The sequence below is a fragment of the Hemicordylus capensis genome, chromosome 1, assembly GCF_027244095.1.
Source record: "Hemicordylus capensis ecotype Gifberg chromosome 1, rHemCap1.1.pri, whole genome shotgun sequence".
Classification (NCBI taxonomy): domain Eukaryota; kingdom Metazoa; phylum Chordata; class Lepidosauria; order Squamata; family Cordylidae; genus Hemicordylus; species Hemicordylus capensis.
The window spans coordinates 391,884,019-391,897,503 of NC_069657.1; the positions used below are offsets into that span (position 1 = coordinate 391,884,019).

The 13,485-nt window shown below is 43.7% G+C and overlaps 1 protein-coding gene across 5 annotated transcripts in view; it reads left to right on the forward strand.

Annotated features, from left to right (window-relative positions):
* The window catches only part of CRIM1 (cysteine rich transmembrane BMP regulator 1), a 249,767-nt gene that overhangs the window by 27,126 nt on the left and 209,156 nt on the right, over nucleotides 1-13,485 (forward strand). For 3 of the 5 annotated variants that reach the window (XM_053302986.1, XM_053302971.1, XM_053302965.1), the window contains exon 2: nucleotides 10,514-10,684. The exons of 1 other annotated variant lie outside the window; for it this stretch is intronic. In XM_053302986.1, the coding sequence (XP_053158961.1) occupies nucleotides 10,514-10,684 (171 nt within the window). Of the gene's footprint in view, nucleotides 1-10,513; nucleotides 10,685-13,485 lie in introns of those variants that run through there. One more of the 5 variants, XM_053302993.1, reaches the window with a different exon arrangement.

Sequence of the window (13,485 nt, forward strand, 5' to 3'; positions counted from 1 at the left end):
ATCAAGGAGACTTGCTAGAAGCCGCACCTCCCAAAATTCCATGGTTACCCCGTTCATTTCAATGGTGGTTATTGATTAGCATTGCTTTTCTATGTTGTTCATGCAAACAAGTTTAGTCTTTCAAATTCCCCATGTTAATGCTCTGGTTTGCTAGTAGGGATGTGCCTGAATCGTTTTGGTGCCTCATTAGCAAGGTGCCAAAACTTTTCGGATGGCCAAATCTGAAAGTTTTTTGTGGGTGGGGGAGTAGTAGCTTTAAGAAAGAGGCATACGGGTCCTTACTTGCTCTTCTGCCGCTGCCCTGTCGCTGTTCCAGTCGTGGTGCTGTCCTTCTCAAAAGGCCATACACGGCATTCTTAAAGCTACTGCTCTCCACCTCTCCATAGCTGCCCGAAACAATTCATGCACATCCCTATATGCTAGTATTAAAATTAGAAACATATTTTATTGTTCCCCAAATGAGATTGTGTATTGTGATAAACATTGACTATTTTGCATTAGAAACTTATTGTCCCTGTTTGTACCATTCCCCAATCTGTGCATGGGTTAGGCCTTGCTGCAAACATCCCATTGCCTTGCCTTATGTGTCATTGTTTACATCTGTACCTTCCCAGCCATAAATTAGCTTCTTCATGGGTCTTGCAATTAGTACTTCAGTTAATTCAGAAACCCTTTGAATCTCTTGTGACATGTGACTTCTCTTTACACTGTCACTTTGGCTCACAGGATCAGGGCACTTCAGACTGATGCCCCTACTCTTGTTTCATAGTGATAAGGTTTTATTTTGCTTGGATCGTTCTCTATACTCCCATCAGTGTAGGATATACAGAGACCATGAAGAAGAAACTCAATTTTCTTACCCATAACTGAAGTTCTTCAAGTGGTTCTCATTCAAACCACCCTCCCTCCTCCCCGCTGCAGCTCTTAGTCTTATCTGTGGTATGTGGCAGTCGTTCAGACTGAGGAGATAAGGTAGGGCATATGATATTGAAGGGGTGTCAAATGTGCACATGGGGTATGCAATACAACAAATACTGAGGGGATGTCAAGAGGGTGGAGCTTCTACTAAAACTGAAGTAAAACTCTAGACTGTTCCGATTTGAGGCCCTACGCAGGTACAAACCTGTCAGTGTGAATGCACAGAAGACCACTTGAACTCCAGTTACAGGTAACAAACCTGCCTTATCTCCATGTCAAGAGAGAGGACAACAAACCTGTTTTGGGTTAAATAAACTAAATCAGTAAACTGATAATATCTGTACTTCGTTGACTACAGATGAAGCCCACTTGGTCCAGGTACAATATGGAATATGTGACTGACTGCAGTCTGTTGGCCAAAATAGAGGCAAGAATTTGAATATCAATATGAATTAAAGAAATAGGCCTGTATTTGGTACAATTGGATTGATCATTGTCAACGTTTTTTCTCCTTTTAATTGAATTGATAATTGGGCAATCCTCTATCCATATTTACTTGCAAGTAAGTCCCATTAAGTGTGGATAAGGTTGAAACATTTATGTAAGTAGTTGTCATTCTCATTCATTTTTTAAAAAATTGCAGAAGTACAATGGATTACAAGTGGGTTGTGTGTGTGTGTGTGTGTGTGTGTGTTGTGACTGGCTAGAAAAAAGTATTACTTTGCAATCTAAAGTAGCAGGAAAAGACGTCAGTAACATTTTTTACATGGATTCAAATACTTGTCTGACAGATATTAAGCCAAAGAGCTTTTCTTGATAATGTGGCTTTTGTGGTGAGAATGCTTACAAGTTTCTAATGTTACTTTTGAGATGTTGCTCACCAAATAGTTTTCAGGAGATTAGCATGCAGCTATTGCATGCATCCTAGCATGCAGCTGTAACTTTCTGGGTATTTGTGATTGGTTGTGGGAATTTCAGGGGCATTGACTGGCTCCACAGAGGTTGATGTTAAAATTATCCTAACTGCTAGAAGAGATCATCTGTAGTTTTGTAATGAGGTGTTATCAATAGGCTGATGAAGCCCAACTCTATGTTTCAGTTATTAAACATTTAGGAACTGCCATATCTATCTTGAATCAGTATCTAGAATTGCTGATCAGGTGGATGAGAATGAACTTACTTAAGGTGAATCCAGACAAATTGTAGGTGTTGCTTGTGGATCTCCTGAGATCCTTGAGGGAGTGAGGCTTGCCTAGGATTGGTCTGGGTGGCAGCTCTCCCCATCAGAACAGACCTGGAACTGGAGTTTTGTTTGACCTGGCCCTGGTCCTTGATTAGCAGGTTTTTGTAGGCTCCCTTTATTGCTCAGGCTCCATCCCTTCTTGGACAGGGGAGATGTTGCTGCTATGACGTATGGATTTGTAACTTCCAGGCTTGTCTGCTATTATGTGCTCTATGTGAGACTGCCTTTGAAGACAATTCTGAAGCTGCAGCTAATGAAAAATTCTGTTTTCCTCTCCTTGTGCCTTAATAGCCAGCAGCTTTTTTGCCTTTTAATTTGGCTAAAAAAAAATTAATTTGGCTGGCTAGCTCATGTATTTCCCTTGGTGGTTTTTCCCTCTCTGTGAGCCTGTTCTTATGATCAGTGAGAAAGGGCTTGGGGGTGCAAGGGGAGGAGATCTCCTCCACAGACAACCCCTGATCTGGGTGTGGAGATCACATGCCCAGACGTACAGCTGCTTCCTTTGGCAGTGTGGAGAATCAGGGCCTGAGATGTGTTGCCTTGCGCACCCCGCCCCCCCACCGGACCTTGTGTGAGTGTGTGGTGCATTATCGGGCTTTCCCCAGCACTGGCCAGGAGGCTGCTGCTGTGTCGGAGCCTCGTGGTACTGATACATGATCATTTAGCCTGGGTTGAGGGCGCGCTTGCACCCTTAAGCCTGACTAAGCGGTGGGCCTCTTTGGTGGGTTTGCCACCATGCTGCCGGGAGCCATGTGGCTCCTGGCGGTTCTCACAATCTGCCAAAACTGGGCTTGCCTTCCTTAGCCCTGTTCTGGCTGATCGTAAGAACAACCTCTGTATGTTGTATTGTACCTGTATTAACTGTAAGCTGCCTTAAGCTGTGGAAAAGGTGATTGTATGAAAAGCTTTTCCAGACAATTGCAAGACTACTACAGCAATACCTGCTGTTTCCAGGAAATGCACCCCCTTGCTTTTTTTGCGGGGGGAGCTTCAAATTGAACCGAAGCATTCCCCCTTTCCAAAGACGGAATGTACATGCAGCCTTTTATTGTGAAGGAGGGAAAAGTAGTGAATAATGACTACTTTTTCACACACTCCCTTGTCTGGCTGAGTCAGATTGCTTCAGTTGTATGGAGATAGGCTATGCTGTATAGAACAGATCAGGAACAACTCAGGGTTCCTTTTGAGAGAGAAAATCATTATTTTGAAACCATTGGGGAAAGCCCAAATACTGAGCAGATACTGGAATGGTTTTTCTTACTAAAGTTTCCATTATTGACTTGAGTGTCTCAAGATTTAATAGACTTCCTGCTATTGCCTCTTGCTAGCTTATTTCAGGTTTCTATCTGCTTGCCCAATTATCTTCATCTGTTCTCCTTGGGTGTCTTGAATGTGTACCAAAATTCATGATGATGCTACATAAAGGTAAAGTGTGCTGTGGCAGTAATTCAGAGGAGTCCAGTGCATGCATATTTGAGCTTTCCTCCTCTGTGATGGTGTTCATTCCTCCTGTACCAAAAATTACACATTGTTATTCAGTGAGAGAAGCTGCTGCACAAGAAAAGGAAAAACTAGCCAGATGTTCACATCTAACTCTGAGAGTGTGTAACCCTCTGCTAAATGGGGAGTGTGTTGAATTATTTTGGGCCCTGGTGGGTTGCCATAGGAGAGAGTCTGTGTCGGAGAGAGTACTGAGGAGCAACTTTGTGAGGAAAAAGGAAAATTTGAGAAGAAATTAGATTATGAAGAAGAGTTTGAAATGAGAAGAAAGAGGGCAAAGAATGAACTACTTAAAAGGAGAAGAGAACAGCAACTTTCTGCTCTCAGGCATCATTTTCTTAGTCAGTCAGCACCAGGAGCCAGGGAAGCTGGGGCTTAAGAACTGCAGATAATTTTCAGGAGTTGATGCTTTACCCATTTTGTGGATTACAAAGTTTATGAGATTCCTGTTGTTTTTGTTTTGGGGATGGTTTGTGTGTGTGTGCATCTACCCTTGTGAAAGCCACCTAATGGCACAGCAGGGAAATGCTTGACTAACAAGCAGAAGGTTGCCGGTTCGAATCCCCGCTGGTACTATATCGGGCAGCAGCAATATAGGAAGATGCCGAAAGGCATAATCTCATACTGCGTGGGAGGAGGCAATGGTAAACCCCTCCTGTATTCTTTCAAAAGAAAACCACAGGGCTCTGTGAGCACCAGGAGTCGAAATCAACTTGATGGCACACTTTACCTTACCTTACCCTTGTGAATAGGGATTTTTGTGGGAGCGGGAGGGTTGACTTAAATATGTATATGTATTATATATGTAAAATGTGTATTTAAGTTTATTGATTTGCATATTTTTAATGATTATTTGCCTCTAAATTTGTTTCAGTGTTGGTCTCTGTAGTGTGGACTTTCAGGTGAAATAGGAAAACACATACCTGTGTACTTGTTTCTAGTTCATTCTGAGGACTTTCTTCATATTTAACACTACTTCTGCTGCTACAGATATTTTATAGCTGTGTAACAATATATAGCTAAACATCAGAGTGAGGGGTTTTGGCTGATTAATAGGATCCTGTGCATTTATTTATTTATTTATTCATTCGATTTATATACCGCCCTTCCAAAAAGGCTCAGTCAGGGCGGTTTGAAGAATCCCAACTCAAAATGATGGCACATGATATTTCTTGAAAGAGATGCCCGTGTTGTAATCCATAGCTAATGGGACTATGGCTGGACATAGCTTTGGCTGGACTTTCATGTTCCATTCCTCATAAGTGGCTAGTGCAGCTTGAAGGGTGGGAATTTCTCAAAGTAGTTATTGTACAGACAGTGTAATACAGCAAATGTTTACATGCCCTTGTGAGATGTATCTTGGAACGAGTGACAGATTAAACTCATCCTGGCTTCTGTGGAGTTTCTTAGATACAGAAATGTTGCCAGCCATGAAGTGCACTTGTAAATTTATATGATCTCATTTTGCAGCCATGGTTAAAATGTTTTTCTGTATTCCATATATGATGTGTTATTTTAGGCATGCTGAAATGGGGAAAGTATTCTTGCTTCAGTGCATGATCAGTTCTGCTCTATGCTATTGCAGAGTAGTGGAAAGAAGCAGTGCCATAACTAGTTGTATGCTCTTCCCCCACTGACATGGCATCACACAATTTAAAGAAAAGGTGGCTGTAGAGATGATAGTGTAAAACAAGTTAACACATGGACAGACTCTTGTGGAAGTGATTAATAATGGAGTCAGTAATTCAGCTCAGACAGTTGTGTGAAGAACTTAATAGCTGCTGCTCTCTGTTCAACAGCAGCTGGCCAGTCTCATTTAGTTGATCTTTTTTTCTCCTCTCCCTCTTCCTATGGCCAAATGTGTGTTACTGTGGTAGGCTGCAGGCATAGAGCAATGAGAAGCTGCAGCTGGGTCATTCTGTCTGGCCTATTAAGACTCCCAGGAAGCTGATATCCTGCTTTTCATCTACCACCTTTGAAAACATGTCTGTTCCAACCCGAAGATATTCTGTGTTAACGGACAATATGCAGTATTACATAAGGTCTCAACAAATTTTCTTTGGTTCTAGGAGCCAGATAGCTCTCTGATCCATGGGGGGCAGTCTCGCCCCCCAGCAATGCCCTCCACTCCATGAGGTGGGTTTGCTTCCTTGCTTCCTTACTACTACTCCTGACTTCATCCATGTGGCTCAGGCAAGCCTAGTCAACCAATTTGACTAGAGAGAGGGAAGCAACCTGACCCCACTTTGCTTGCTTATTTCTTCCAGTCACATCAGTCCATTGCCTGGCTCAGATGCCATGCTTAAATGTCTAGGCTCCATAGTTAACTGGCAACTGGAAATTGTCAGACCCTCTGTTGTGGGACTCTTGCCCACTTTCTATCACTGTCAGTTTGCAGTCAGTACAGATACCACTACTGCCTCACCTTAGTTACACTCCTGAAAGGTGTGCAGAATTCTGCCAGTGCTCATTAACCCTCATCCTGATTTTGGGGTGGATTTCCATCCCCAACTGCATAAAAGTGTTTAAACAAACTACTGCACTTCCAGTCAGAGGTGCTCCCCTGGACTTCGGGGCTGAAGTCCAGGGTCTCCACAGCCCCTGTGGCCCCCAAAATCTTCTTTCGGCCCAGATGGTGTGGTCACCCTGCTGAACATGATGATGCTTAATTTTCAGGGGGAGGGGGCTCTCCAATGGCCTTTAGGTCCAGGCTCCAAAATTACCTAGGTGCACCTCTGCTCCCAGTTATGTTCTTGTTGTCAAACTCTTACCTGGACTCTGGCACACAATATATTCACAAGTATGGCCCCTCACCAATTATGCTATTTATGTTATTAATAAAAATGTGACACAGGGAAGAAAACTATCCCAAAATGAATGGGCTTTATATGTTGGGGTGGTTTCTATCCCATTCTCATTATAAGTAAACTGGAAGAAAACCCATCCCAGAAATGAATGGGCATTGTATGGTGGGGTAGTTTTTATCTTATGCCCATTTTAAGTTCTTTGGAATGGGGGAGGACACTCTATTTCTCTTTGGAAATTTCAGTTGTTTCCCCAGATGAAAGTATCTCAGAACTAGTTTGAGGCACTGTATAGTTCTGTGTTCCCAAGTTAGGGCAGCTGAAACTAGCCCCTTTCACCATGTCAGATCTAGTGTTTTGAACAAGTAAAGCATTAAGCATCTGACTTCACAGAACAAAGCCAAAAGGATCACCACAACAGCAACCACAACATGTCAGCTTCAGTAGGCCTGGCATCCATGATTCAACCATCTACAGTACATTCCTGGTCTTTCCCCATTTCTCCTGGTGGGCTGTAGCCCAGAATGGGAGGTTTTGGAGCTTGGTTCCAGGTAGAGAGATCAAGAAGATATAGAGGTGGGATGTGTGACACTGAAGAGTCTGCTGAACCTCACTCATCTGCCATTGAAGGTACCAAGATCATGAGTTACATGTCAAGCAGAAATGGCAAAAGGTGGTCTACAACTAGTCTGTTACTCTCCCACTGCACAGTAGTGAGGTGGGCTCTGCATCCTCCAGTGAGTGGCTAGGCCAAGAGAAGTTTAATCCAGCAGGAGGAGGCAGTGAGTGAAGCAACTCCCTCCACTGCAATCTGATGGGGGGAAAGAGAGAGAGAGAGAGAGAGAGCCATCGTGAACCCTGAGGGAAGAATCAAAATATTACCTGAAGTCCTGGAGAGCCACTGCCGGTCAGAGTAGACAGTACTGCTCTGGATGAACCTACTGTCTGACTCGGGAGGCAGCCACTTCATATGTTCTGATGGAAGCACTTTGACCTAACAGAACTGAAAGTCTATCTTAGCCTGCTAGTCCTGGCTGGTGTGTTTCATGTCAATCAGGCAGCACTTCAGGGACTGTGGGTGTTTGGGGCCTTCCTACCTCTGTGCCTCAATGCAGTTGAGATGATTTGAGGACAGTACAAATAATTTAAGGTTCAATGACAAAGCCACATGACAGGACAGAAGAGTGATTGCCAAGTTGGCAACCATTACAGGTATCTGGACCTTGTTTGTGCAGAAGCTACAACACAGTTCCATTTCTGTGTCTGACCAGCAGTTGATGAGCAGCCATTAGGTTTCTGAGATGTCCCTTCTGGCAACACATTCCAAGCAAGCCAAAGAAGTACAGTCTGAAATTATGGTGGTGGTGTGATGCAGAAATATCAAATCCAGTGACAGGAGATGTTGACCTTCAGAAGCAAGCTGGAGGACTTCAACAAAGACAAGTAGATATGCAAGTTGTGCAGCAGTGTTTACATCCACTTGGGACTGCTTGTTTAAGTGCGTGTAGATGAGCATCCTGCTCATACAATTAAAGAACGTGCCAAGACTGCATTGACACATCCATCACTGGCATCAGGGCAAGTGTGACCTGAGGTTCTTGCATGTGCAGGGCAATATTTATATGAACCTGCCCTCAGAGAATTGTGGTGAGGAATAACTTTCCCCACCAGTATATAGCTGGCAGATGCTCTCTTGAGCAAGGGGTTGACCTGTGTAGGCACTATGAAACACAAGAAGCCAGACATACTCCCAGAGATGCAACCACGTTCTCAAAGGAAAACACTGTCAACTGTGTTTGGCTTGGATGGACAAAAGACCATATGTGTACCCAGGAAGTTTGTGGCCAGAGCAGCTGACAAGAAACCAAGCAAAAAAATGTGATTGTGTGTGACTGGGCTATAGAATGCACTTGATGATGAATTCCCAAACTGTTTTTGCAACATGTTCTTTCATCTGAAATTCTGAGAACAGAGCTGTTAATCTTCATATTGGACCGAACCCGCACGGCCATCAGGGGGATCCACAATTTTTTTTACTCTCTCCCTCTGGGGGGCTGCTCTGGGGCCACAGGGGAGGGGTCTCCAGAGTCCCCCCCCACCTCTGTTATGGTAAAAATCACCTGGTCCAGGCAGTCATAACCCAGCCACGCAGAGGCCCATTAGGCATGCGTGGCAGCCTCCAGAATCGCTGTTGACACACAGGGCAGGCCTGGAATGGGTGAAAGACCACCTGGACCAGGCATTTTTTACCATAATGGAGGCCGACAGGGGTGAGGGCTAACTCTGCACACACATACACACAGAGCCTGTGTTGCCTCGAAGAAGCCCCCCAGAGCAGGTGAGTAAAAATAAATTTAAAAGTTTTTTTAAAAAAAATTGCAACACCCCCCCCCCCCAACCAAGCCGGGGGATTAAAGGGGTGCAGAACCGAACTGGCCTGGGTCTGGTTCGGGTCCAGTTTGGACTCAAACCGAACCAGGCCAGCTGGTTTTGTGTACACCCCTAATCCTCATTAGTGTGGAGTTTGAAGTGTTCATTTTTCTTAGCTGAGAACTCACATTCTCAATGAGCTGTGCAGTCACACAGAGTGTCATGCTTGGGATGTGGGGGTCACCGCTGCACTCCCCTGGAGTAAAATGTTACATTATTGTCAGTTCTGTGGCCTGGAAAAATTGGGGGGCTCCTAGTGTATCCAATGGGACTACTTGGGAGTAGGAAGTTCTACCCATGTGTAAAAAATCATAACTCCAGATGTGGGTTAACCAGATTAGGGTTAAGGCATGCTTCAGTAGTTCCTGTATTGCTGTCAAGTATATGGAGAGGATGGAACTATATGTAATGGACAATGCAGTATTGTGCCTAAAAACTGCATTCACTGTCAAGTTTTTTTTCCTGTCCTGCCATTGTAGAACCAATGATGTAGAGCTCAGGCATAAAAATGAACAATCTAGTTATATCACAACATAAGGCAAGTGATCTTAAATATCATGGAGAATTAGAAATGTGATGCAAGGATGCCATTTTATTTGGCACCGTCTTGTTGTATGTAATGTTTCAGCTCTGGTCCAAAGGTTTGTAGGGGGAAGAGGTCATGGTGCTACTAGATAATGCTGCAAGAGAGAGTGGGTAGTTCATATTGTTTATGTCTGTGTTTGAGCTAATAGGTTGAAATGCATAGTAGATTTTGATTTTTCTACAGGTTAAAATACCTGGGAGTCAGTGCTATGGAACTTCTTGGTGGGTTGATGAAAAATTTCTTGTTAAAAATTGCTAATATGTTTATCTGCTTAGATGTCTTTCAGAGGGATACTGTAATCAACTTGTCAGGTGGGGTGTCCAAAACTGCTTATTAGCTTCTGTTCAGAATTTAAGTAGGCTCAGCAATAAAGAGTCTTGAAAATACCAGGCCTTGTCTGTGTATGTCTTTTCTTTTCAGCCTTTTGGGTTTTGCGCTTTCAATTATGTTACAGCTATGAATATTACCAATATTTATATACTGCTTTTCAACAAAAATTTCCAAAGTGGTTTACATAGATATAAATACATAAATACATAAAATGGCTCCCTGTTCCTAAAGGGCTCACGATCTAAAGAAGAAACACAAGACAGACACCAGCAATAGTCACTGGAGGGATACTGTGCTGAGGATGGATAGGGCCAGTTGCTCTCCCCCTGTTAAATAAAGAGAATAACGACTTGAAAAAGGTGCTTCTTTTGTTCAGTTAGCAGGAGTTAACAGCTGCTAGCAAAACCTTTAGTAATAGATAGTGAGTAATAAAAAGAGATAGTGAGAAGGCAAGTGCCAAGGTTCTCAAACTTTTGTGCTGAATTGAAGTATTTCGTAGGGTGTGTGATTACACACAGCTTCTTAATTTGGTGCTGTAATTAAAAGCCAAAATGTAAATTGTTCAGTTCCAGAGCTTCGTGGTAGACTCTTGCAAATGAGTTTAAATATTTTTAGATGTATAGGTGTTTGGCAAAAAAGATCTCTTAACTGAAACAAATGAATGAGCTACTGGTATTATAGTTGTTTCATTTTGGTTTTTAGATGAAAACTGGGATGATCAGCTACTTGGATTTGAGCCTTGCAATGAAAACCTCATAACAGGCTGCAATATAATCAATGGAAAATGCGAGTGTGATACTATTAGGACCTGTAGTAATCCCTTTGAGTTTCCAAGCCGGGATACTTGCCTCTCAGCTTTAAAAAGGATTGAAGGTAAGTCTGTATTCACTAGTATCTGACTTGTAATTGCTTATGGTGCATCACTTTAAAGGCTAAGATATTCTTTATATTCTAGTCTAGCAAGTATGTGAAACAGAAGATATTAGAGCAACAGTGTTGGCAAATGAGATACTTCTGCTTTTGTGATAACTATGAGTCATTAAAAGTTCTCTTGTGGCAAGAGCATTGTTTTGTATGTTGCTTTTACTATGTATCCTGAATGTTCAATGACTTTTATTTGAGGGAAGATAGCTTGATCTGAGGAGGTAATATGCTAGTTCAGGGATTCTCAACGTTGGGTCCCCAGATGTTATTGGACTTCAACTCCCATAATTCCCAACCAAAGGCCATTGGGGGCTGGGATTATGGGAGTTGAAGTCCAATAACATCTGGGGACCCAACATTGAGAATCCCTGTGTAAATGTAGTTATTTGTAAATGGACATGATCCTGGTTTCCACTCCCCTTCCTTCAATCCAAGGCTTCCTGAAGTATGTGAATGGAGAACCATTCCATGCATTATCTCCAAGTCATGACATGGCGTACCGTCTGCTGAGGTGGATTTTGAGACTGTGTTGTGAACTGTACTGCAAACATCTTAGATTCCTGACTGTTGTTGAAATGCCTTAATTTTCATAACCCTGTGAGTGAGACTCAAGCAACATCAAATGTGATGAAGAAAAATTGTAAGCAAGAGTCTGGAAAAGATTTTAACTAGTGGATGTTAGAAAATGTGTTTAGTATAGAATCAAATATGTTCTGTTAGTATCAATGTCTGAGGAGACAATTGGGATTGACATTTTATGTTATAACTGTTTTCTGAAACTTGGTCTTAGAATCTAAAAAGAAGCACAAGGCACCAGCAACAGCCACTGAAGGGATATTGTGCTAGTACTGAATAGGTACAGTTGCTCTCCCCCTGCTAAATACAAAGAGAGTCACCATTTTGAAAAGTGCCTCTTTCTTCAGTTAGCAGGGCACCTTCATACACTGTGATGTGTGAGGTAAGACATACATATGTGTCTTTTGAGCACATGGGTGAGGAAACTGCTGTGAACTCCAGCTTCCTGACCTGTGTATATCCAATAATAAAATAAAAGTAAAGTGTGCCGATTTAGTCGATTTAGACTCCTCGCACCCACAGAGCCCTGTGGTTTTCTTTTGGTAGAATACAGAAGGGGTTTACCATTGCCTTACCATTGCCTCCATCATCTCAGTATGAGATGATACCTTCAATAATACTTTGTCACATATGTTTTTGTACAGGTACATAAATTGTGTTTCTAATATATATTAGAAGAGTTTCATTTACTTTGCTTAGGCAGCATCTTAGAGTCAAACTAGACATAAAATTAAATGTCATCTACATAGGAACATAGAAAGCTGCCATAGTTAGACCGTAGGTCCATCTAGCTCAGTATTGTCTACACAGACTGGCAGCGACTTCTCCAAGGTTGGAGGCAGGAATCTCTCTCAGCCCTATCTTGGAGAAGCCAGGGAGGGAACTTGGAACCTTCTGCTCTTCCCAGAGGGGCTCCATCCCCTAGGGGAATATCTTACAGTGCTCACACATTCATATGCAACCAGGGCAGACCCTGCTTAGCTAAGGGGACAAGCCATGCTTGCTACTACAAGACCAGCTCTCCTCATCTAGTCTTTTTTCCCCCCCCAAATTCAATTTTTATTAATTTTAACAATAATATCCATAACCAACATAATAGACAAAAATGAACTTCCCGCGCACCTCTCTTCGTGAAACATCAACTATAAAATTTACCCTTGCTACTCCTCATCTAGTCTTGAAGGTGCTTTTTTTTTTTTTTTAAACACACCTTCAATACCCATGCAGTGGTCTGATATGGATGCGAACTGGTATGGAAGTCACTCTGGAAACCAGCTGATATGGCAAGTCCTGAGTTCCAAGATACGGTTTGTGAAAGATGGAGCCTGTTTCTTAGCAGCATGATATAGGCAGAGCTGCTCTTTCATGATTTTGGCAGAGGTCTCTTCTCAGCATCTTCATTTGGAGTCTGGTCATTTCCTATTCTCTATAATAAGAAGCTACAGCGTGATCCCGTGCCTGTCTTCGGCCCATGTCTTTCTCGGATGTTCTGGGCATGCGCGGAGCGCATGCCCAGAACGACCGTGAAAGATACGGCTGTCCTGACACGGGCGGCCATGTTGGTGAAGCAGCAGCGGGGGAAACTGGGCCGAAAACTGAAACTGGGAAACTGGGCCAAAAACTGAAGCAGCAGCGGGGGAACTGGGAGGGCTGAGCCGGCAGCGGGGGATCCGGGAGGGTTGTGAAAGTAGCGGAGGAACCGGGAGAGCAGCGGGGAAGAAGAAGAAAAGGCCGGAGAAAAGAAAAGAGTGTGTGGGGGGGTACCTTTAAGACCGGTGGGAGGGTTTACTTACCCCTCCCGCCGCTCTCTCACTTGCCGCCAGCAGCCATTCCCACCGCCCCCCCACCTGATTAAGGGCCAAATCGGCCCAAATAATTGCTGCCGCCAACTGCCTGCCCGCCTGCCCTCCCAGCTGCCCGAGTCCTCCTCACCCCCGTCTTCGGCCCGCGTCAGTCGGGCGATCATCAGGGACCATAATCGGAGAAGGAGAGAGGAGCTCGCAAACAGAGCTCCTCTCTCTGCAAAGCCACTGCCCGAACTGGCATGTTGGGTGCATAGGACGCAACAGGCGTCCTTTGCGCCCAAACCGCCAGTTCGGGCAGAGGCTTTGCAGAGAGAGGAGCTCTGTTTGCGAGCTCCTCTCTCCTTCTCCGATTATGGTCCTTGATTGCCC